Source organism: Maylandia zebra, linkage group LG1, assembly GCF_041146795.1.
Source record: "Maylandia zebra isolate NMK-2024a linkage group LG1, Mzebra_GT3a, whole genome shotgun sequence".
NCBI classification, from domain to species: Eukaryota; Metazoa; Chordata; class Actinopteri; order Cichliformes; family Cichlidae; genus Maylandia; species Maylandia zebra.
This window is the reverse complement of record NC_135167.1, coordinates 17899132-17924757: the sequence shown is the minus strand read 5'-3', so window position 1 is coordinate 17924757 and position 25626 is coordinate 17899132. Positions and strand designations below refer to the sequence as shown.

The window sequence follows — 25626 nt, the reverse complement described above, 5'->3', positions numbered from 1 at the left end:
TCAGGTGGACACCGATGCTTGCTTTCTTTCTTTCTTCCAAGAGGAATGACGCAAACTTCACCAACCATGAAGTCGTGTCGTGGATCAAGGAAGGCGCACGTGTCCGACGGGTTGTGTCGGGTCAAGTTGTGTCCCAGGAGAGTAAAGGGTCACGACCCGCTTTCCAGCAGCAGACAAGTTCTCGGGAACTGGGGTCGGGTTGATCTCCAGAAAAGCAGCAACTAGAGGAAGGGCAACATGCTGAAGTCTGCCTTACGCTGTCATCAACAGCTGGATCGAATTACATTTATTTGACCTGTTTTACTTTACGATCGAATCAACAGCAGGGCAGGAAGCTAATTTTAAGCTTGTCGTAGAGTATATATCATGCCATCTTTGTTTCAAATTTGTCATAATTCACCTGTTTAAAAAAAAACAAAACAAACTAAAATAAAATAAAATAAAATAAATAATCGTCTTTCATTCTTCACCCTCCAAGCGTGGAGCGCTCGTTGCAGTCTGCCTCTGTCCAAGGTGCTGACCGAAACGGCCTTTGTGAAGATTTTGGCTCAGTTTGGCTCAGATTTTAGTAATAATGACAGAGCCATCTCATTTCTGTTTTTTTAAATTACATTTTTATTAAATAAATAGGTTTCAGTCACTTTGCTGAGATACAGTTTAAAAGGGTTACTCCAAAAAGATGCATTAATACACTGTCGACGTACAGAAATTTTACATTACACGTTTATTGGGTTAATTTATGAGTAAGTCATTAAAATGACGAAATACAAAGACCTGAATACAATATGATTGTAGTAATAACTTTCAGGGACAAATTTACATTTAAATAAATAAACAAAAAAATAAAAATTATACACATTTTAGCTTATTTTCTAAAATAAGAAAAAGCACGAATCTTCTGCAAAGAGTGTGAGAACATTTTTGTTTTGTTCGCAGAGCAATTTTATTTGTAATCTGCTTGAAGTGAGATCTGTTTGCACAGCTCTGCTCGCATGTGGGGATAGAAAACTTTGAGTCCAGTAGCGGAGACGGGATTCCTCACAGTGACCCCTGATCCTCCACAGCTTGATGACTCTGGTACCATTTTGGTCCTCATCTGAGGGGAAAAAACAGAAAGAAAAAAAAGAGGACAAACGACATCAGCTGTAATTTAATATACAAAAAATAAATTGAATATTTTTAAAAAACCGCTGTATGATTTTTTTTTGTGAACTGCTCTAAACATTTACTTTATTCTTTAACTGGTTGCATCATCTCAGCATATTGGTAACTCCTTTCAAATGAAGTTCAGGCGCGGGCTCGGTGTAGGATCAGACTGAATTCAGCCCTGTGGCCATGCTGCTGCCAGATTCACCAAATTATATATAAAGAGGCTCCTGGACAATTTAATCCCACTGGGAGACATGGTAAAGTCCTTTCTCTGCCAATTTTCACCCTCTCTCTTATTCAAACCTCCTCTTTCTTCCTGCAGCCCCACAATGCAGGATTGTGCTCTTTTTTTATGTTCTCTTATATCTTTTCTCTGTATGGCTGCCACCCCCAAACCCCTCAGACAGCATGCAGTTTATGCAAATGATCAGCCTTTCATGCTCAAAGTTGAATGAGACCTCAACAAAATCTCTCCCTTGTTCTCCCACACACACAGACACACACACACACACTGCATGACTGAGTGTAAAAATACGCTCAAGTATCATCTTCAATTTTTGCATTTGATTTACCATTTTTTAAAATCTGAAATTCCTTACTTGATCCCACAGTACACCTGTGTCGTGGGGCAGGCATCTCTCTAAGTGTGGGTAGTATTTTAAAGGAGTATTTTAAATATTGGATGGATGAATTGATGGGTAACAGAGTTAGGATTTGGTTGGGGAGAAAAAGTGGAAGAAGGTTGAGAGGGGTGTGCAGGGAGTGTGTGATGAATGATGAATGTGAAATTCTCAGTGTTCCCAGGGTCTGGGTGGTGTTTGAAAGGCTGGAGGGGGCGGCTGGAGGCTGGAAGGGGGGTGATTGTGCCCAGCTGTTGAGGGGGGTATCCTGAGTCTCTCTCTTCCTCTCCCTCTCTCTCTGTCTCTGACAGGCTGTCTTTTTCACCAGCACATACCCAGGCCATCCAGCCTGCTGCCATAACAACGCCACAGCCTCTGTGTCATAGTAATGCCATGCAGTCAACGCAGAGCATGGGAGCAGGGAGAAGGAGGGAGTCCAGGAGAGGAATGAGAGGAGTGAATGAAGAGTCCAGACGTTCCTACCCCTGTGAACTTGAACTTGACTGACAGCCAAATGACGACTGGCGGGAAGAGAATGCAAAATCCACTCCTGAGAGATTTTGTCCTTTGATATGGTCAAATTACATACTGTGTATGCATTTTAACTCACAAATAGATAAATGTTTAATTGGGAGGAAGACAGGGTTTTCATTTTTGTAATGATTATAATATGATTGGTGCATAAATTACATATGAATTGGTCATTTGCAATTATAGTACTACACGTTGGCCTCTTATAAAATAAAATAAAATAAATAAAATAATGTACATGTTAGAATAAAATAGGGACTCGTGCCTATAAATGAATCCCTGTTACAGTTACATTAATAATAGAGATCTAATATTGGGAGAAAAAATAACACATTATTTATTTAAAACATTGCCTTTTTCTTCCCTATATTACTACATGTATGAATATGGACATTTAATTATTTAGTTAACATAACAAGCTGAAAAACACATTTTGATTCTGCTAATTATAAAGCTGCGTGCATGTCAGAGATCAGGATCTTCTATGAGGAGCTGCAGCTCTCTAACCTTTTCAGTCTTTTGCTCCCTTAGAGTCAGCGCGGGGTTGATTGCTTGCCTACAGCTGATAAACGACGACTGGTCCACATCAGGGGTCTTAGCTGCTCAGACCCACTCGACCATGGGAAAAAGGCGAGCTGTGAAAGGTCCCCTGTCGCTGTTACAAAGCCAAGAACAAGCCATAGCAGGATAATCGTGTTTATCCCCAGATTAAGACTGGATCGCAGCTGCGGTATCCTTGTGGGAGGAATGGGGGCTGCAGAGATGTAAAAAGGACAATGTCCTGCCTTCAGGAGACCTCATCATCATCCTTACTATACACAGGTACTACACAGGTACTGAGGTATGAGACTTTGACTCATTCGGATCAGGCTCATTCCCCTATTAAAAAAAGTTCTACTGTGTAAAACTTTGCTCTGGTGAGAGCAAAACACAAATGAAGGTTTCTCTAATGTGAGCCATGAGAATGAAAGCTTCACTCTCACTGCTATCCTTCACTACTCTTCACTTCTCAAGCAAGCACAGCTCACCCAGACAGAGCTAACCAGAGTCTAATCTGTGCGTTGTTTTCGAGTATTGAATTTGACACATGGCAACATAAACTGATCAACCAATAAACTGATCATCAAAGCCCTCAAAGACAAACTAAATGGGCCAGCTCAGACTGTCTTTCCAGTTGTCCAGTATGTTTCTCTCATTTGTATCTCTGTGTCGTCTTCGTTTGCTGTTTTGCTGCCAGTTTATACATTTCTGCAATGAATCGTTGCAATCTTTCCATTACTGCTAAGATTTTGGGTTTTTGCTGGGATATTTGTAGTGTGTCATGTGCTGCTTGTTAAGGCATGTTAGGCAAGATTTTTCTTAATCGTTCTTTGGGAAATTAAGACTCATGACACATGACCACATTCACAATTCAGTTTGTGATTCGCAATAGTTCAGGCGTAAGACAGTGCATTAATTATATGCTCACAGCATGAAAGTCAGTGTCAGACATAAAGAGGGAGGAAGACAAAAGGACAACTTCTACCAGAGACACTGTTATGGCTGCTGTGCTAATGCAAGCATCTGCCACTGTCTAGTCTTGACTGTTGTTCCCACCACAGGGTTTACTGCAGCAGCCTCTCAAATATACAATGTTGGGAGGGGGACAAAAAAAAAGAAGTGGTGGACCTTTGTGAAATACTCCTTTCACAAAGCAGCCATTGTGGAGAGAAGGCAGGATCAGAATTATAATGTGGAGCCTGGTCACTGTTTACCAACAGGCCAACAGGTCTCCTGCAGCTGCACTGTCCACCACCGACATGCAGACTGCACTGTGTTTGTATGTACATGTGCACGGGTGCACATTAAAGCCTTTTGTGTTTATCCATTATACCCCTGAGTGCAGTCAAACAGCACTTTTCCAATAAAATACATTTCAGGAATGACTTTTTTATACGAGAAATATTTTTGAATTCACTATACAGTTATTGTGCAGAATGGCAGCAGGTAAATAATCAAAGATGCAGTCACAATTCCTTGCCCTTCCAGATGTTTAGCTGTTTTCTGGACCCAAAGCACATTAAACCCAGCGTAACCTTACTGTATGAATTTAAAATTTAAACAAAGATCCAGACATAGAAATTAGAGAGCTGAATGCTTCTTGAAAAGCTGATAATGAGGATTTAAAGCGTGTGCTGTGTGTTGCTAGTCACGCAGTATTCCAGTGTGTCAGCATTTATAATTACCCAGCTTTGCCCTCACCCCCAACCCTTCCAGTTGAATGTCTAATTACAACATGTAATAAAGGGACAGTTCCCCTTTTACTTGTTCAAGCCACAGCCTCTGGCTATTAAAACCAGTATTTTGGCATGACAGAGAAAAAAAAACTATAGAAAAAACTAAGAAGCACATGGAGGACTGCCAGCCAGCAAGAATCTGAAAGACAATTTTTTAAATCTAAAATAATCTAAAATAGCATTTTCTCAGCATCTAGGCACAATAAAAATTTAGCTGAACTTTTATCTAATCTAATTATTATTATTGTTATTATTATTATTATTATTTACTACAACTTCAAAAATATTTAGGACAATAAAACAATCTTTATATTAAATGTAAGCATAAAATTATATTAACGTGTTCAGAATCGCTCTGTCTTTGCATTGCTGGGTGGAGCTCGTAGGTGGTGCTGTGCCTTTAAATGGGCCTACTCGCTTTTACACCCAGTTTTGATGCAATTATGTTAATATGCAGAGCTTGTCTGCGTCCTATTCATTATCTGCTAGAAATGCGTGATTGTTTTCTTTATATTACAGTCAGGGTCTTCATGCATGCCGTGATCCAACAGGGAGCTGTAAGGTGGGTTATTGGGTGCACGGTTTATTCTCCTTTAAAAAAAATAAATAAAAGGAAAATATATTTTCTAAGTACTACATAAAAAAAAATCTAATTGCCAAGACTGATTTCCTTTTTTCATAGTCTAACTATTAAATCTTATGTAGGTCACCGGACGCAGTTCAGCCCACTGACAGACCTCGACTTAAACCTGGGCCTAACGTTAATCTCTTTCCGTTCATCAGCATCACGGCAGGAAACGGAAGGCTGGAGGAAGCATTTAAACATGTTTGAATACAGCGAGTTAGAAGAAGGAAGGTTTAAAAATAAAAAGGTTTAAAGGTGGAGGAAAAAACGAAACGTGTATGTCGAAAAAGGATGTAAGTGTAAATGCATATTAACCCTTCAGCTGTATCCTTTTTTTTTTTTAAATAAAAGGGGGCAAAGGTTAATTTAAAAACTTGATTCCTTTACAAATAATCATTCTTTTTGAAATAACAAAAACGTAAATCAGTGTTTCGTTTTCCAGGTCACAACTGCATGTTTTTGTCTTTTACACCAAAAATAATTAAACAAGCAAACAAAAAAAAAAAAAAACCCATAATAATTAATGCATCCGTTATTAATGGTCTAAAGGAGTTTTACCAAAACAAGACGTTTGCCATACCTGGCGTTTTGGTTTCTAATTTTCTACTTGCAGATGTCATTAAGCAGCTGATCTCTATTTGAATTTAAAATGATTACTATTGAGCTAAAAAAAAGAAAAAAAAAGAGGAAATATAAGCTAACATTCTGCATTTTTACTTTCATTTAAAAAATATTATTTATAGTTTACTTGTATTTTTTTTGTATTTTAAGTGAATGATTTGTTTTTAAAGGAGGCCTAACAAATAAACTCAATACTGAAAAAAAGGAAATTACAAATAAATTTTATATATTTCATTTCAAACTTTTTTTGCTGACTAGCTTTTATGGGAAAAGAATTAGGCATAAACAGGTAACAGGTAGTCACTCTAAACTGCTTCAATAACCTTAAAATGTCAAAAGTTTAGAAAATGTTGCACACAATAACACGGTGCTGTTACTTACATTAAGGTTTTAGCTTTTGAGAAGCATTTTTCTCCTTTGTGCTTTGCTTCGGTAAACTTGGGACAATTGTAGGAATTTTTACTTGTTTTACTTGTTTCACCACCTGCAGAGTCACAGAGATGCAGGTTCCCTCTCAGCTTTAATATAATCAAATGTCATGAGGTTTTTTTTCAGCCACTGACTCAATGACTTTCTCCCGCTCTGTTCAATTACAGCAGCAGTTAGAAGTGCAGTGACTCACAGAACGACCTTCAAAAGGCCACAGAAACGTGACCTCAGTGATTTGCTACATCTCTGTTAAGTGAGAGCACACCAGAGGTGACAGTTAAGACAGGAAGGCGTAAAGACGGCAGTGATTTGTATCTGACGGACGGCTGATGATGGACCACATTAATGCGGCTATACTTTCTGCTACACATCCATTTTAAACGCAGCATTGAACCTCCGTCTAGATGACTCCCAAAATACAAACATCCCCACGTACTTAAATTTGAGAAGGAGGCCTCTCATTTAGTGAAATCCCTTTATTATAACCGTGCTTTTAAAAATATAACCTTTTGACACAAATACATGGGTGCTAATCCTTGGAAAGACATAAGCTAACACTTGTGATTTCTCTCCTGGATCTTAACTGTTCTGACCAATTTAAGGAATCTGGGAATTTATTGTTGGTTTATACTGTGATAAGTAAAATACACAGTCTGCTGAACAGAGTCAAGGCAAAATAATATCAATTTTCTAATTTTTAAAGCTAAACTGCATTCAGCTTTAAAAATGAAAACATTTAAATGTAATAGCATTTTTTTCAAGACAAAAAGCACGACTTGTATCTCAACAGTCTCATTATGCTTACTTAAGGTTTCAATCACAGTAACATAAACATTAACATGAGGTAAAAATAGTGTTTTAAATTTGACAACATGAGGCCAAATTCTTCTGTTATACAAAGAAATGTCATCAGTGTGTTTCTAAAGGAAGTCTGTGGTAGGAAAAATCATTCATTCATGTACAACAAAGGCCCCTTGTAAATTCTTTCTACTTTCAGAAATATTTAAGTGACCCCGTGAGCTTATTATTCCCGGATCACTTCATTAAAGCAACCTTCAGAAAAGTTCAGTGTTAGAATTTATTAGAACAAATGCTTTAATTTCTGGGATTCTGTGTATTTGATCATGAGGCTGATAACTGTTGTGGACAGATGCAGCAAAAACACCTTATTTTGAAAAAAGCTTTTTCAGTTTACTGATAAAATATTTACCCAACATTTTCACAACCATTTTCTAAAACCTAAGACAATGTGTTCATTGTGCCAGTCTTTTTCTCACAAATAGGAAGGAAGAGGCACTTTTGATTGAAGAATAGTCAATAAGTAAAACCTTACTGTATGCATTTTCATAAAGAATCTGTGTATTATTAAACCTAATGCACACACATAACCTACCTGAAAAGACAACATGTCCTCCTTTTGGAGTTTTTCTTTCTTTTCTTCTTCTTTTTTTCTTAATCTCATAAACAAGAGGCTGAGGATTTGGAGGTCATTCCTACTTTCGGTTATCTAGCTTTATGATGCATGATTATCACTCATACAGCTAGATAACCAAAGACAGGAACAGGCTCCGTCATTAGCGACAACAGCAAAAGGTAAGTCCGAGGCTTTCTGGGAACAAAGAAAATGATTTGGTATTTATGCAAGTTTAGCTTCAGGTTTCACTTCAACACCATCGAATGATGATTTCTGTTTTTGTTTTTAATGTTTTTAAATCAGATATGTCAATCCCAAATCTCCATAACTTCCCCAAAACTAATTAAACCATTTTAATATCTCACCGGTCTGTCAGTCACCGAGATGATACTCCAATTCTAGAGCCTAAGCACCAAAATACACATGAAAAATAGATGTGGGGTGACAAACTGCACAGTAGCTGTTCCTGTTGTGCTTTAAGGTGCAACTTCACAGCTGTGTAGCCTGTGTGACTGTTTGTGGATTCTGTGCTCCTTCTCACACTTTGCAAACAAACCCAGATCATCAGAATTCATCAAACTCCACTGCTTTAACGTTTCATTAAAGCCCATCTTCCACAGCAACACCTTAGGAATCTATCAAACATGTATGCTAGACATTATTATTATTATTATTATTAGTAGTAGTAGTAGTAGTAGTAGTAGTAGTATCTGCCTTTCGGTTATTTTTACAGCTATATATGATGAGTATTGTTATTATAGGTATTCTAATGGTGCCACTACATCTTTGGTCACAATGCAAGAGCACCCTGTCATATATTTATATCTATTTCAAAATTATTTTGTTAAATATTTGACTCAAATCAACCTCGTGATGACCTCACGTTTTTCCCCTGTACGTCTGACGTCAATATTTTTAATTGGGAAATAGATGCACCGACAAGACGTGCGTCATTTTCTAACGCACACAAATATTAACACTTGTATATATGTGTATATAATTTAAAATATTAAAAAGGCAATAGCAGGTTTCATAGTGTGTTTTTTTTTTTTTGGGGGGGGGGGGGGGGGGGGTTCATAAATTAAAAATATATATATCACTGTATGAGTCAAATTGCCTTCAGTGGCCTGGACGGTGTGTGAAAGGCTTCTGGCCTGCATAAACACTGCTTCTCTGTCACAACTAATGTTTTGCCCTTGTTATATGAGTTAAGGCACAGGTAACTGGGTTACTCATGTACCATTTTAATGTTGTTCTCTTGCAAACTTGTTATAGAAGCCAGCACACATCGTTATCTATTGGTCATGGGTTTGACGGTGAACTTGAGCATGTCACGTTAAATAAACGCCGACAATATAACCATAAATGTGTCAAATGTCAAGTCTGCGCCCTCAGATCGAGGCGCATTTGTTGAAGGTGGAATGATCTGTGGAAACTAGTCAAGCCTACCCTAACCACAATACTCACTTCTTGAGATGCCTCCTGCGTTCGTGGAGACCAAAACATCCACATGTGGCAAAGAGGGGCGGCCAGCGTCGCATCATCCGGGCTCCAGATGTTTAGAACATGGAAATGAGTTTCTGTACAGCCTCGCTTCGACAAACAGGTGAGCGCGTGGATCAGATCGATAAATCCCACGCCATCTGCCGAGCCTGCGCAGACGGCTGTGGATGAGACATCCTCGTCGTGCCGTGTGCTTGTATCCGAGATCAGGACGTTCCCGGGTCAGTGCCGTGATCTCCGTGGGACCGACAGAGGAGCGACACGCTTTTCATCAACAGCGTCCAAAAGCGCGCATCATCAGTCCGCGGTCCTGAAGCTGCGACGTGTCCCCTGACAGACACTTCAGTGCTCTCATCTCGCCTCCTCTCTTTTTTTCTCAATACTTCCTCCTCCTTTTGCTGACGTCACGCGGACAGCAAGTTGCCGATAACCAATCGCAAACTCTCTCTCTGTGCGTGTGCGTGTTTTTGGAGAACTCACGAAGACATCACGTCGCCGTTGCGCTCTTTTAACTGTGGAAGTGGAAACCGAACCAGCAAAACAAAACTTAAAAAAGAAGAAAAAGAAGCAGAGAGCACGTTGTTGCTGGCTAAAGTAAAAAAAAAAAAAAAAGAGTAGTTACAATGTTTTGTTATTATTATTACATAAGTTTAGTTTTCTTATCTCGTTCAGCTTGTTGTAGCCATATCGCTCCTGGGTGGTGTCGGTGTTGTTAGTCATCTATTATTGTTATTTTTTTTTAAAGATGTGTTAGTAAAACAGGAAATCATCTGTGACACGTTTGAAGCCGGTGTTGGCACATGCTTTTCTTTTTTCTTTTCCCTATATTATCAACGGCTCCCCACTAATTAAAACCATCATACAGATCTAGTCAGTTTCTGACTTTAACGCCACCCAGCGGTAGCAAAATCAACTACAACGCTGTGGCAGACAAGCAATACCCCACGTCCATCATGTGATCTCTTACTCTCTTACTTACTTTTACTTACTTTTCCACTGATTTTCAAAGGTGGGAAAAGGAAACACGTATTGTTTTCTTATCGCATCACAAAAATACAAAAATGTAACGCAAACTCATTCGGACCAACTCACATTTACAGCTGAATATTTTTATTTATTTACTTATTTTTATGAGAAGAGGACACAAAATCCCCCCAGCTTTTCCTCAGATACACACCTTTTTGCTAATGGTGTCCTGAAACAAGGCTATTTATTTATTTATTTATTTTTTCATATATAATATAGTTATTTTCAAGCCACCACTTGCCCCTTCTCTATCATGCCTGTTTTTGAAATTAGAATGAGTAAGAATCTGATGTTTGATTAAATATTTGAATTTTAATTATTAATAATTAGATGTAGATCAGATTTTCCATCAGATTTTCCATTGGGCTCTTTTCCATTGATTGATTACTTGTTCCTTTTGGACTTGCGAAAGTCAGCAACACAACACAACACAAACACATACATGCTAATGTGTTTTTTCTTTTTGCTCTCTCTCAGAAGTCAATGACTTTACGAAGAACCAGTTTCTGAGCCCAGAGGGGAAAACAGTCCACAGAGATGAGACTTGAAAAAGTACAGAGATGTTCAGTCCACATTTCAGATTTGAGGTTATACTGCCTTCTAGTGTCCATCCAAACTCTCATGTCCCAGATAGTCTCCATTATCTTTCATGTGTTCCTCTGTATCTAACAGAAGAGAGAAAAAGATTGTGTTCATTAAAAAGTGTAGAGAAAGAGAGAAATGGGAGAATATTGTGAATGACAATATGTAACCACTGCCCTAAAGTGTGGTACCTTTTCTCTTACAGGTGGGATTTGGCACCTGAAGACACAGATCTTCAGACTTTTGTATTTAAGAGTAATTTTTCATTGTGAACAGATGTGCACTTTTAGGCTGTGTATAATAATAATAATAATGCAGTGTAATGCATCTTTGAAAACCATGAAGCAAAGTTTTACCTGGAATCTGGCTTCTTTGTCCTCAGCAAATTATGCTAATTAAAACATAAAATGATTTTTCTTCTCTTATCAACATCAGCTTTGCTAAGATTCATCCAATAATTTAACATTCAGAACATGCAAACGTCACTCCAAAATGATTGTTTTACAAGTCCTTAAAGTACAGCTACACATATTCAATGTAATTTAGTTTAATTGCTAAAAATTCATTTAAAAAAGCCCCATCAGCGTGCTTTATACTGCAAGGTCGAGATTTACAAGATTAGAGATAAATCTCAAACAATTAGACAATCCAGTATCTGCGAGCAGCGAATGCATTTTAAATTCATTCCTGGATTCAACACAGAAGTGAAGCTGATATACAACAAATATGTTGCAGGAGTGTTTAGAACAAATGGGATCAGTGACATTCAAGCCTAGAAGTTAAAAATACACAAACAAGTTTTTCTGCTTTACTGGTGATGGGACGTTTCTAATTTTAGGTATGCTGCACAGATGAAAGAATGTAGTTCTACTTTTTTGTTTAATGCACACCTTGAAGGACATGCTCTGGTCAAAAATGACTAAGATTCTTCATAATGCTACTGGAGAGCAGATACTGCATCTAAGTAAGACATGTTTCTGAGATTTCTAGGTCAAAACACAAAAACCTCAGCTTTATCAGAATTTAGAAGTAAAAAATCACACATCACTGTATTTCCTAAGGGAAGCATCTATAATATAAAAAGCATGAGTCCCAGAACACAACTCTGTGGAACTCCATGACTTGTGCTGCAAACATTTTTCTTTAATCGTTCTTTAATAATAGTTCCTGTCTCTATAGTAATTGGTGTAGTCAGTGTTATCAAATGTTTCACCTGTCAGAGGCTATAGGAAGATCAGTGATAACCTTCAGTAGTGCTGTTTCTGTGTTGTGATGGACTCTAAATCCTGACTCAAACTTAAAATGCACTATTTCTCTGAGGTAATTTATTCAAGGTTTGACATCTGTGGACTTGAATTCAGTACAAAAGAAAATAAGAAACATGAGCATAGAAGGCAAAAACCTTTTAATATAAAATATTCAAGAAAGTCAAAAGACTACATCATCAGAGAAAGACAGAATCTCGTTTTGTAGGGATGAAATGAGCCATATTGTTAGACCACATACCTACCATCTGTATGACATGAAAAACTTAGTGGAAAGTGCTTTGTATCAAAATCAGTGGGTGTTCATTATTTAAAGTACAAAATTCACATAAAAAAAGCTAAAAGACTGACAAAGCAATAAAACCTTTCAGCGACCACAGAGCAAAAATACATGCGAATTACATGTTACATTTACTTTCAGACAGGATTCTTTCGCACATCTATTAATGCATTGTTTGAGGTCAGTGGTCCAATGTTGAGGCTGGAGCGACGGGACTCCCGGCGAGATTTAACCACAGGCAGGGATGTTGGCCCACTCCAAGACCCCACAGCAGTTTGACCTACACGTTTAACAGGGCCATCACTGGCCACCTGAAGCCACAGCTCCTCCATGATGGCAGGTTCCTCCGTTGGGAGAGAAGAGCGCCTCCACGTGGACGGGAGAGGGGTGTTCACCAGCTCCCGCATTTCCTCCCTAGACTTGGAAGGTCTGTCCAGCTGCCCTGCCCCACTGCCTCCTGAGCTGTCTTCGGGGCAACGGGGAAGCTTTTCCATGCTGCCAGCGTTCGCAGGTTTACCATCAGATGGCACGACTGAAAGACAGTATGTTATAAGGATATTTACTAATGCAGGAATACATTATTTTTAACGGTAAAAATCACTAAATTCGACTGGAAAACTCCAAAAGTTACAAAACAGAAGGAAAATTTGAACTAAAGGCATCTTGTTCCTAGTCCCGCAGAATGACATCGCAATCACACACTAAAAATAAACACTTTTGCACCTTTAGGATGCTCTTTTGGCTGCGTGGATGACCCACAGAGTTCCCTCAGTTTGTTGTTTAGTTCCACATTAGCCGCTTTGTAATGGTTCAGTTCCCTGCTGAGGTTGAGGATCCATCCCTCATACTGCCGCTGCCGCCCTAACAGACCCTCGTCCATTTGTTCTGTTGGGATGATAAAACGTACACAGTATATTAACGGAAACACCATCTGCCACTTTAACTTATACTCTACCTTTGAGCCTTACATATGTTCAGTGTGTGAGACTTAGTCTGCAGTATAGCGTGACTGGTTTATGTTAGTCTCACCTCGACACTGCTGCAGTAAGAGCTGCACACTCCTCTCATGTTCCTTCTGCTGTTGTGTAAGCCGGCGATCTGTGTCGAGTTGTGTGCGATCGAGTGCATTTTCCAGCCACTGCACCAGCCTCTGCTGCTCATCTAGTTGCATTTCCAGCTCAGCTAGGGCAAGTTGCAGCTTACGCTCTTCTTCACGCAGAGATACCACCTGCAGGAAATGTGCACACAAACACTCATAAGCCTACAACTGGTGAGGTGGGGGGGAAATGGTGATTTAAGTGACCTTGAATGGCTGTTGGTGGCAGCTGGGCTGGACTGAATGTTGCTGCTGATCTACACAACCAATTTTAGAGTTTACAGAAAATGGTCAGAAAAAGAATATATCCAGGGAGCGACAGTTCTCTGGATGAAAACACCTTGTGGATGTTGGTAAATGACCAGATTGTTTCAAGCTTATAGGAAGGAAGAGTGACTCAAAAAACCACTCATTACAATCAAGTTATGGGTACATACTGAACCCTGAAGCAGCCTGGGTGCCACTCCTCTCAGTGAACAACAGGAAACTGAGACTGCAATAAACACGGCTCACCAAAACTGGACAATAGATGACTGGAAAAACATTGCCTGGTGATGAGTCTTGATTTCTGCTGTCACATTAGGTAGGGTCAGATTTGACATAAACATCAGGAAAACATGGATCCATCCTGTCTTGTATCAACGGTTCAGGCTGGTGGTGGATGGTGCTGTAACGGTGTTTTGTTACTAACCAACCCCTTTATGACCACAGTGTGCCCATCTTCTGATGGTTGCTTCCAGAAGGATGACACTCCATGTCACAAAATTCAAATCATCTCAAACTGCTTACTTGGACATGACAGTGAGTTCACAGTACTCAAATAGCCCCCACAGTCAACAGAGCACCTTTGGGATGTAGACACTCACAGATGTGGTGTGACCTGTGATGCTATCATGTCAATATGAACCAAAATCTTAGAGGAATGTTTCCAGCACCTTGTTGAAGAATTAACGCATTTCTGAAGGTAAAAAGGGGCCCAATCGAGTGCTAGCAAGGTATGTCTCGTAATGTTTCTGTTGAGTGTATGTCCTACAATCACCATCCTCATTGGCTACCTTTTCTTTGGCGCATAAAATCAACTCTCTGGAAACAGGCATCAATATTGGATGTGTTGCTCTTAATTCTCTAAGAGTTTCTCTTAAAAATCTCAACACAAAGACACATTTCAGCTTTGTAACTGCTGATTTGTCGAAAGGGAAGTAGAATGCATCACCGGGCGTTTCTGTCAAGGCAGGCATGGGCACATTAAATGTGAGGGAGAGGGCATACTAAGGAAGAGCACAGCCACAAACTAATCAGACTGAGGTGCTTACATGGGCACAGTTCTCTCTTTTTTATCATCTTAAGGTTTATTCTACCCCCTAAAAATGACTAAAATTTGTGTGGGTCTGTTTATTCAGAACATTTTTTATTCTGTTTCACATACCTTGTCGAAGTACTTGCACAGCAGAGCTCTGGTCTCAGAGGCAGACAGGTAACTGAGCTTGGCCATGAGATTCATCTCCCACTGGGAGAGCATACTGGCAGAAACCCGAAGCTGTCTCTGTCTTTGAGTGATGGCTTCATTCTTATACTCAATCGCTGCATCCAGAGCCTCAATTGCCTCGTCCAGCTGGAAAAGCGTTCGCTCCTCCTGGTAACATCAGAGTGAACAGATGTCCTTAATGAAGATTTGAATACGATGTAGAATTCATTTTCAGTTTGAAACTAGTGCTTTCCAGATTCTTGATAATTAGGCTGTTATTGTGACTGTATTCAGTACATGTGTTCTGTACAGCAAAATATTAATCTAAAGAGTGCTGATAATTGAAATCAGATAAAAGAGCTTGAACCTCAGAGTAATATCTGACCTCTGGTGAGAGCAGGCTACCCTGCCGCAGTTTATCGTCCAGCTCAACTCGCTGTTTAAGCAGTGAATCTTTCTCTTGACGTAGGTTGGAGATCTCTTGCCGGATCTGTTGGGAGTCTTGAGCACTACTACTGCGAAGGAGACCATTCCTCTCACTCAACTCTTCCTCGAGTAATTCAATGCGCCCGGTGAGTGTCATTAGATCTTTACTTAGGGCCTGGAGGAAAGATGAATAAAACAGGACTCAGTATCTGCAAGTCCTCTGTGCTAATAAGCTGAATTGTTTATGTTAATACCTGACTGGAGCGGAGCCTCTTGGTTTCCAATCCGCTGCGTTCCTGTAGCAATGCTTCTTTCTTGGCCAGGATTTCCTCTCTTTTCGTCAGCTCTCCCTCCAGATCTTCCAATCCTCTCCTCTGTTCTAGTATCCGTTCCATCTCCTCATCCAGCCAGCGCTTTTGATCCTCAATTTTCTGCTCACAGGCAAGTTGAGACACAAAAGGACACATAAAAGCACAATAACAGACAGTAGTAGTATTTCTAGGTGCTTTACGTGTATACACTACTACTGCATCTCAGCTCTTGCTGCACCTGCTGCTCTTCTAATGAGATGACAGAGCCGTTGCTGCCGCTGCGTCTCTGCCTCTGGAAAGCTGCAATCGCTTCGGTCTTTATCTTCAGGATCTTCTGCTGCTGCTCATTCTTTATTTCAAGTTCCTGGTATGGTGTAAATAACATGAAAGTCACATTTTCACACATCGCACTGCAAGAACAGGAAGAACTGCAAGAACTGCATTCGGCTCCAATTACCAGTTAAGCTAATTTGCTCATCATTGCCCCCCAAAAGACAGATTCTATACTCATTCTAAGGCTGCTGAGTAAAAAGTATTTAAATGGAGGTGACAGAGGACAGACGTTTGTCCTGTAGGAGAGTTAGACCCTAAGATGAGACGTTTTTGACTCTAAAGCCTTTCTCGCAAGGGCAACCACCAGTCCACGCCACCCTACCACCACTGTGGGATGTCTGCGAGTGTAGCCTGGGGGTAAAGTGAGCCCCATTTGCTCTCTCTTGGCTTGAGCTGCACTAAACACTGAGTGAGTTTAAGCTGCAAAGGAAAGAGGTGCTTGATTTATAACTCAAGAAACAAACGACAGCTTTTTAGTGAAAATGAATTCAAAGGCGTTTAATCTAGATTTTTTTTGGTTTCGTGTTTGTTGGAAAAAAAATCATAACTGACATAAAATTGGATTAATTACCCAGCCTTAACTGAAACTGCAGTGCCATCTGTCGCACAGACTAATATTTTTCAATTAAACTTTGCTTAGTTACAAACAACAAAGCCACTCAGTGGTACCTTGACTCTGTGAGTTCTCTGCTGCATTTCGTTCTCCAGACGACGCTTCTGCTGACTTTCCTGACGCAGCCGCTTTTGCAGCTGCTCCTGCTGCTGTCTCATAGACTGGACGCTTCTCTCCAGCTCTAACACACGGCGCTCACTCTGGGCAGGGAGGTTGGCGAGACGGGCAGTATCCCTCTGACGCTGACTTAGTACCTAATGTTTAACCAGAAATATTTTCACTTTTAGAAGTTTACAGGTCATGTTTAAAAATCAGGAAAGGAAATCATTAAGAACACAGTTTTAAAAAGCAGCATCTCACTGACACAAAACAACAACATCACTCCGAACTTGGCGTCACATGAACACAAACCTGAACTTTGCTCTGAGCAGCAGCTATCTTCCTGCGACATTCCTGTGCTCTGGTCTTGTCTGTGATGCTGATCTCTCTCTCTTGCCTCTCTAGGTCCTGCAGCTGCCGCTGGGCCTCCTGCAGCTCCTGCCGAGCTTGCACAGCTTCCCCCTCCAGAGCTGTGATCTTATGGCTGTACTGCTTGTTCAGAGCCTGAGCATCCTTACCTTAAAAGGCAAACAACTGATTCAGAAAAAACACACAAGAGAATATTTTCTGTGAAAAGGATAAAGCCAAAATTTTAATTGCTACCTGTTTTGACAAGTTCCTTAATGAGTTCTTCTTTCATGCGAATGGTGACAGAGAACTCCCTGATCTTCTGCTGTGCCTGAAGAAGTCCCCACTCTGAAACACCTTCAAAGCTTTTTAGACTTTCCCCACTGCTGGAGTTGGCTACAGAGAAATTTGAAAGTGAACACACAAGGTTGATAGGATGGTGGTACAATTAGGAAGGAGACACAGCTTTGACTCAACTCAAGCACGAGTGGAGTGTAATATAGAAACAGAAAAGAGGCAACAGAAGAATAACAATCAGTTTTAGAAGTCTGCGGTAACCATTGGTTGAACATGTAACCACAATAAAGTACAGAATTAATCTTTCCACGTGATGTTAGTGTCCCTGCAATTTACTTAATTCATTTTCTGTGCATGCCGCACAGAGACTGGATACGCAGTCTGCAGAAAACACAGAAAAATAAGCAAAAGGACTTAAAACTGGATCATAACTGATCGTGTTTGTAACAGAGTGTTTCTGACTGTATGACACTGCATGACTTAAACTTGATTTCTGATTTAAGAAATGTTCCACTAGTCAAGGCAAATATAGTACAAAAAAGAAATCCTGACAATACTTTCAACATCCCGCTCAACGCTCCATTAAATTATTTCTGAGCATCTGGTAATCTTGGTAGTGAGCAAGTTGTTAGACTTACATGCTTTTCTAGCTAAACAGGGGTGCTGGTCTGGCTCCAGCCCTTTGCCAGCAGCTGGTAATCCCCCTGACTGCATGTCCCACTTGGTCCAGGTCAGATTCACCTGCCTGACAGAATAACGCACAAGTCACAAATACCATGAGCACAGGCGTAACACAATGACACTTTGAGTGAATGGTTGATTGACATGATTGCCCAGACAGTTGTTTAGCAACTTTAAAAAAAAATTGAAACTCAATTTAGATTCAGAAGAAACAACATACTTTGACCTCTCTTGTCCAGAATGACTGCCCTCTTTTTCCCTGTAATGTGTTTCCACTCCACCTGGGATCTCCTGCTCCTCATACAGTTTCCCATCCTGATCAGTGCAAGGCCCATTACCAATGTATCCCACTGGACTGACCTGCAATCACACAAAACACACAGATGTAGAGGTATGAAAACTATAAAACAAAAGAATAAATTGTACTCTTAATGCATCTTAATATGGATTTTCTATTTCTTTTTTTTAATGGCTGGTTACCTGTCTGTGGGTGCCTCCATTCTGGCTGTGCTGCATGGAGCCCATGGGGGCAGTGTGCGGCCGCAGCCTCATGTTAAGACCCAGGCCCATCAGTCCTGGAGTAGAGAGCTGACACTGTAGATCTGCTATCAGGTCCTGCTGCTCCTGCAGCTTATCACTCTGAGACAATAAGAGGACAATAAAATCAGTATCACATCACTAAGATCAGATATGACCTGAAACATCAGTGTATTAAGTGTTGACACAGCTCGGGTGCGGGTCAGTAGGATTAACTTTGTGATGACAATTAAAAAAAATCAAAAGTGTGAGTCACTGCTCCAACAGAAAAACAATATAGGAGATAAACTTTGTCTAACCTGCTGCTTGTACTGCTCCATAGCATCTTCCAGAGCTGCTAGAAAGTCTGTGTTCTCCCTCTCTAACCGCTGGATCTGTGACTGAAGGTGTGCAATAGCATCTTCTTTCTCTCCATCTTTATCACTGTCATGGTCATGGCTCCACCTCTCCTCCACAGCGGTGTCCTAAGGAGTAATTCATAGTTAGTAATACGTGTCCTATGTTTTTGTTCAAAACGTTACTCTTTAAAAATAATTACTAGTGATTTAGTAATTATTTTAGAGTGAAAGGGACAGACCTGGTTTCTTACAGAAGGCCTGCCCCTCCTCAGGCCAGCACTGTCCTCAGTGGAGCTGTTCTCAATACCGCTGTCTGGACCGGAAGCCGTGGTCAGCCCACTTCTCTCTTCCTCCACAGAACAAAGCCACTCCTTCACTCTCAGACTTTGTTCAGCAGTCAGAGCCCCTTCACTCTGCAGCTCCCGCAGCAACCTGTGATCCACCAGCAGCACAGACATTCAAATGTTTGTATAGCCATTGATTTCACTTATCTCTTCTACATTTTTGTATCAGAGAAACATCAAAAATTATGATTTAGAATAAAATACGCAGATGACTGGGTTTTAAATAGTTTTAAACAAGTTACCTTATGTGAAAACCACGCTAAAGTCCCAAATTTTAACTTTTAATTTATTCTCTGTCATGCAACAAACAGTTTGCATGACAAATTTCTACAAATTTTACTTGCATTCTCAGAATTATTATTGTTTAGTTAAAACGCAAATGGAAAAATGCTTATTTTCAACACATTTATAAATAACAAAAAAAAACTGTTTTAACGAACAAAATCCATACAGCATTATCACCACAGGCTAAAGACAACAGTCGCCAGCACTGGGTTGCAGTCCCTAGGAGTGTGAGACCGTTTTTTCTTATCATGGTTGAGTTTTGCTAGATGACAATACGGGGCAAAATAGTGCATAAGATACTGTTTATGCCTCAGAAACTGTTCAAACATGCATTTTCTGACACAGTTTTGAGAGATATCTGCAGAAAGTGAATGTAAGACAAACACTGGAAATACTAAAAAGTTCAGTTGTTCCTGATTCTGCTATTGCTTGTTTTTTTATGTTGGTAGCTGAGATTCTCAGTCTGCATCTTTGGCTGGCTATTCCCATCCTGCGTCACATATTAAGACTTTGGCTGATTGGACACTTTCATTGTTTTCCAATATTAAAAAAAATAAATAAATTATTACGTAATTATAAAATAAACCAAACAGTGTTGTGTTTGCACTGGCTTTTTAAATTGTATGATATATACATATATCAAACTTTTCTCTCTCTAAAGATGTAGATGAGGATTAATTCACAAAGCAGCTGTCAACCAATGTGTACGTTTTTCTGGTAGGTTAAACAGAGTGTCCAAATCTTACAGCACAGTTTAAATAACGCAGACTAAATCAAACCCATCGATAAATGCTCTTTAACCTGTAAGCAGTGTCTGTGCAGGTCCTATAGTGAGCGCTCTGGACTTGCAGTTTGCTTATTTCTCCCTCTCCAAGTCGAGGTCTCCTATTGGGTTCGGCGTGAGAGATTATGCGGGTCTCTGAACGCTGGCGGTTTTCGAGGGCTCTGCGAAGCGCCTTGATTTGCTGCTCGAGCCCTTCCACGCGATCTGGCTCACGTTTGCAGTTGACTGTAGCACGGTTCTGAATGTTTCTTGCCCTTGTGGCATAGTTTAGTGTGTTCAGGCTCTCATCAAAATCAGAAGAAGATGGACTGATGCAAGCAATCATCAGCGTTTTTGAATTTCCTCCTAAAGAATCTTTGAGTATCCTAGTTGAAAGAAGGAAAAATAAAATGATCAGGTATTAATGTTTAGTTAGATTGATATGCTTAAGTCCAGATCAACTTATTATAACTTACCTTGTAATTTTAGAATCTCTGTATGGTATGTGAGAGCCTTTCCTCTTGGGGTCCCCCAGTGCCCCGATAACATTTCCTAGAGCTAAAAGACCGCTGTTAATCTGGATACTCTCCTTTAGTCTCTCTCCAGTGTTTCCTGTCCTTAAAATGCGCTCTGATCCTGCCAGGTCAACAAAGTGAAACTTGGAAGACAACATTTGTGGTCCAGAACTTCCAGCAGTCCCATAAAGGCGAGAGCTTCCTCGTCGTTGGTCCATGTACACAGTAAAAATGGTGTGAGACCTGCTGGAGTTGGGATTCATCTGGGTTGCACCAGTGTGCCTGGCTGTGTTTCCAGACTCCAGTAAACTTAGCACTTCATCAAGACCCTCCACTTCACACTCCTTTACGCCGCACAAAACTACGAAGTCAAAATGCAATTAAATACATCAACAAATACTTTTTAAATGAAAACATTTCTGCATTGACTACTCAAAAACATGCTTAGAAACATTTAAGACTCTTTATTCCTCACCAATATTGCCCTTATCCTCCCGGATGTGGATGTCCTTGCTGGCAGTCTCAACTTCCAGCAAGTCCTTGAAATCCTCTTTGTAAATCTCCAGATAGGAGACTCGAACAGAGAAGTCTGTGAGGTCATTTTCATCGAGCAGCTTGAAGATATCTGCAACGGCCCTGGGGATGATGCCCTGCTCCTCATCACTAAAGGAACCTAAAATTACAGTTAATTTTTAAAAAATGGAAAATCTGATTCTGTTCAGCTAATTTTTTCAATCCAATAAAAAAACTGCAAAATAGCATAGCTTGTATTTTTAAAGTGTGTGCCATGCATGCTTTGTTGAAACCAAAGATTTTACTAATATTTTGAAGTAAAAAAAATTCTAAAAGACAAAAAAGAAAAACTTACAAATATTAGCTTCCCCAATGGTGTAAGTCTTGCCTGATCCTGTCTGTCCATAGGCAAACACTGTAGCATTGAAACCTTGAAAGAAGGCATCTATGAGCGGCTGAACAGACGCAGAATAAATCTCCTCCTGACTGCAAGTTTCCTCAAATACAAAGTCGCAAAGAAAGTGTCGGTCATGACCCAGAGTAACCCTACACAGCTCAGGATCCACAGTGATACAGCTCTCATGGCAGTGCAGAAGCTCTTTAGGCAGCAGCGGACGTACTCGGACAGCCACCTGCACTGCAGAATACTCCCCTCTGCCCTGGCCAGCAGGCAGTTTGGGAGACATTTCTTCTCTCCTCTCTGTTATGTATTGATCATCTTTGGACGCCTAAAGAAAACAAAAATCATTTATTGACAAATATTTGATGAACATCTCATGTCACATTTATGAATATGGTACAAGGTAATAAATGAGGATGCGATTGATGGCATGATAAGATGGGAAAAAATAAGTGCACCCATGACTGAGTAGCTTGTAGAACCACTTTTAGCAGCAATAACTTAACGTAATCGTTTTCTGTACGACTTTATCAGTCTTTGTGGCCCACTTTTCCTCACAACATTGCTACAGTTTACTGAGGTTTGCCAGCTTTCATTCATGCACAGCTCTTAAAGTTGTTCTACAGCTTTTAGTCTGTTTAATGTCTGGACTTTAACTGGGCCACTGCAGCACCTTGATTATTTTATTTTCTGTTGTAGATTTGCTGCTGTGCTTGGGATCACTGTCCTGTTGCATGACTGAATTTGGGCCAAGTTTGATCTGTCTGACAGATAATCTCACATGTGAATCAAGAATAAGATGCAACTTTGCAAACCTACGCGGTGTTGCCATGTGCTGTAGTTCTTGTTTTGTTTTCTTAGTTTTTTTGCATTTTCTCTGAGCATTGCATGATCTGACCTTGGGGTGCATTTGCTGCGATGTCCACTTCTGGAAAGATTGAGGCCTTTTGTTAAGACACACTTGAATGGTCCAGACCAGCAAACTACCAAAACTTCTGCACAAACACCAGGATAAAGGCACATGCTGATGCCCAATTAATCAAAGTCACCTGATTAGCAGTACCTGGCTGCTACTAACCATCAACTGCACAACACCTTTCCTGGATGTAGTCCTGTAAAAGGTTTTTCACAATACTGTACTTACTGCTGAAGAACATTGATAAGATATGTGTTCTATAAAAAGATAAAATAAAATAATGTTATTACAGTTATTTAAAAAACAAAACAAAAATGAAAGGAGATCCATGCACAACAAAGTTCTTATAAGGTAAACTCTATAAAAAGTGACAACACCACTGTACTGTATGTGGTAATGTCGACTCACCTAGAGCTAGGATATTTAACTGCAAACCCACTTCTCTTTCAGTTTAGCCAACTTTACCCTTCAGTCAAAGGTCTTTTGGACACAGGTCTTTTGGTCAACCCTGGCTCTTCTTGGCTATGTGTCAAAGTAACACTGAGCAAGATACTGAACCCCGGGTTGCCCCTGATGCACCAACTGGAATGTGAGTCTGTGTGTATGTGTGAAATTAGATAAAAGCACTGTATGAATGTGTGTTAATGTGTGTTATAGTTTGATACTTGTAACAGCAAGTACTCTGAGTTCTCAAAACTGAGTAGAAATGGGACTATATAAGTATCACACAATTTACCATTTTAGACAAAGGCATACAGCTTCTGAGTTGATCATTAAGAAATGCTGACCTGGGTGCAAACATGAAATAAACAAAAACAAACATCTGCAGGAAAAGCTGCTGTGTGAATGTTTATGATTATCATTCATATTCTATTCATGTAAATGTACACTCCCTGAAACTACAGTAAGGAAACAAACAACAACATTTTAGATGAAATAACTCACAATCTTTTTTAGATGCATGCAGTATAAAATAAGTTTTGATTTCGAGGCTTTTTAACACAGCATATCTCTCCCAAAGTTATAGTGTTACTAAAAATATATACCTGTACCAAGATCTTATTCAAAATAAACGTTTACAATTTCACATTAAACCCCTTCAAGGATGCTTTATTATTACTTGGATTAGTCTGAGCCTATTTACTTCCCCTATTTACTGGTTAATTACAGCTCTGCACTAACGACACAGTAGTTATATGACACAGTTAAAGTCTTCAACAGTTTAAAATAGCGGGTGTCGCGTTGTGAATAATCTTTTCTTATTTTTTGGTTAAGTACTGTTACGTTACTGCGTTTTAACCCAAGGGTAGCGTTTCATCACCGACTTCATTAGTTAAGTTATCGCTTTTTCACGCAGACAAACCAGCTTTGTATCGAGTAAAGAAAAAAAAGTTATAGTTCACATCCAGAAGTAATCACAGCGCTGCTAACTTGTATTTCCCAAGTTAGCAGGGTAACGCTAGCTCGCTGTTGTACAGGGTTACAAAAAACAAAAGAAGAAGAAAACACAAAAATGTACTACCTCTATTAATGAGAAAAATGTCGGCTTTATTTTAGGACTGTTTCATTTTCACGCTGCTTCCTAAAGTTCATAAGTTCGTGAGGCTGCTTGTTGTCCAGATTCACTTCAGCTAAGCTAAAGTTAGCTGACAGTCTAAACAACAACATCAAAAACTTGAGGATGAGGGTGGATAAAAGCTGATAACGCGCGAACTAGCTCGGCCCGTTAGAAATGCGTAACGTTAAACGGCGTACATTGACAGTTTTCGTAACCACTAAACATTTTTCACGACTTACTTTAATGCAGCAGGAGTTGTACCACGGGTTCAGAGTAACTCTGGAGAGCTTTTTTGGGGAAGAATGGAAGCTGAGGGGCAGTCCACGGGCAGCCCAGGGGAGGAGCACGAAACCGTGGCCTGGGTATGATCTGCAGCAGCAAAGCATCTTGGCTGAGAGGCGACAACATCTCAGCAGGTCACAGCACACGTGATTTAGTATAAAAGGCACTTTAATCATTACGGTTTTGTTTTGTTTTGGATCCTGGATTGTAAAATAATTTATGGGAGCTGAGAGAAATTTCTGTTATCTGCACGAAAACCACATGTGTAAATGCAACTAGTCAAATCACGAAAGCTGTTTTTTTAAATTCACTTTTATTTTTTATAGAGCCAAGTCAAAACAGCAGGCGCTTTATATATTTATATATACCCTACAGTAATACAGAGAGAGCCCCCAACAATCACATTTAACCCTCTGAGCAAGTACTTGGCGATGGTAGGACTCACCTTTGACAGGAAAAATCTTTGTGCAGGCTCAGGTAAGAGAGAAAGACAGGGCAAAACATACTGTAGAAGAGAGCTTGAGAGTAATAATAACTAGGGATTGAAAGCAGAGTGGTGTGTAATAATCACCTAGTGTAGCTAAGGGCGAACTCAGGGGCACCTGGTGCATCCCTAACTATGCTTTATCAAAAATGAAAGTTTAGAATTTTACAGTGATATTTATTCCATGGTTCATTCTCACCACATGGCCAGCCTTGTTTGGACCATAACTGACATTAAAGCAGTACTTTTCTGTTTTCCCCTGCCTCATTTTTGCTGAAAGGATAATCTTAGGTTGTGTCTTCAGTAAATGCAACTTACATTATGTTTGAGAAAATTAAAGGTTGAGGCCAGAGAACTGTTTAGTGGAAGAAAACTAAAGTAAACAGCTTATGGACTATAATAAAATGAATGAATGGACACTGAAAACTATGAATTCCCAAGCAACAAACAAAAAAACAAAAGATCAAATTTGATGTTTATGTGTGCTGGTGATCATCCACCAATCACATTATGTGAGCAGGTCAGTTCAGATGTAACAAGACTTGAAATGTAGGCTATACATGATATGATGTTGAATGACATGTTGGGCTATATTTAAAGTTCTTCAAAAATTGCCCACTTTCCACGGCTCCCGTGTTATATTTAAATATAACAGGCTTATTTACAATGCCCTTTCGCAGGACAGTCTAATGGTAGCTGTA

At 39.8% G+C, this 25626-nt stretch overlaps 1 protein-coding gene and 1 long non-coding RNA gene across 2 annotated transcripts; both read right to left on the bottom strand.

Annotated features, from left to right (window-relative positions):
• Positions 1 to 591: 591 nt before the first annotated feature.
• Positions 592 to 7741, bottom strand: LOC101467518 (uncharacterized). The gene is made up of 2 exons (XR_001167622.2): positions 7645 to 7741; positions 592 to 1096 (listed from the first exon to the last, which is right to left on the bottom strand). It is a non-coding gene; the product is annotated as an uncharacterized LOC101467518 (long non-coding RNA).
• Positions 7742 to 12164: 4423 nt separating this feature from the next.
• On the bottom strand, positions 12165 to 24523 carry kif7 (kinesin family member 7). The gene is made up of 20 exons (XM_004539371.6): positions 24399 to 24523; positions 21641 to 22013; positions 21248 to 21445; positions 20734 to 21133; positions 20296 to 20643; positions 19105 to 19297; positions 18827 to 18991; positions 18471 to 18629; positions 18211 to 18350; positions 17948 to 18054; positions 17268 to 17408; positions 16977 to 17182; positions 16622 to 16819; positions 15858 to 15983; positions 15563 to 15739; positions 15268 to 15483; positions 14844 to 15050; positions 13351 to 13549; positions 13045 to 13206; positions 12165 to 12853 (listed from the first exon to the last, which is right to left on the bottom strand). Exons 2-20 carry the CDS (start codon positions 21969 to 21971, stop codon positions 12459 to 12461), a joined length of 4068 nt encoding a protein of 1355 aa, XP_004539428.2. The 5' UTR covers positions 21972 to 22013; positions 24399 to 24523; the 3' UTR covers positions 12165 to 12458.
• Between the last annotated feature and the right edge of the window lie 1103 nt (positions 24524 to 25626).

What these genes read in the sequence shown, in the direction of transcription:
- kif7 (XM_004539371.6), bottom strand. Translation starts at nt 21,971, where the DNA reads ATGTCTCCCAAACTGCCTGCTGGCCAGGGCAGAGGGGAGTATTCTGCA. An exon ending in AGAGATTCTAAAATTACAAG is followed by an intron (nt 20,644 to 20,733) that starts GTAAGTTATAAT and finishes TCTTTCAACTAG; the next exon opens with GATACTCAAAGATTCTTTAG. An exon ending in TCTCATTAGAAGAGCAGCAG is followed by an intron (nt 15,740 to 15,857) that starts GTGCAGCAAGAG and finishes GCCTGTGAGCAG; the next exon opens with AAAATTGAGGATCAAAAGCG.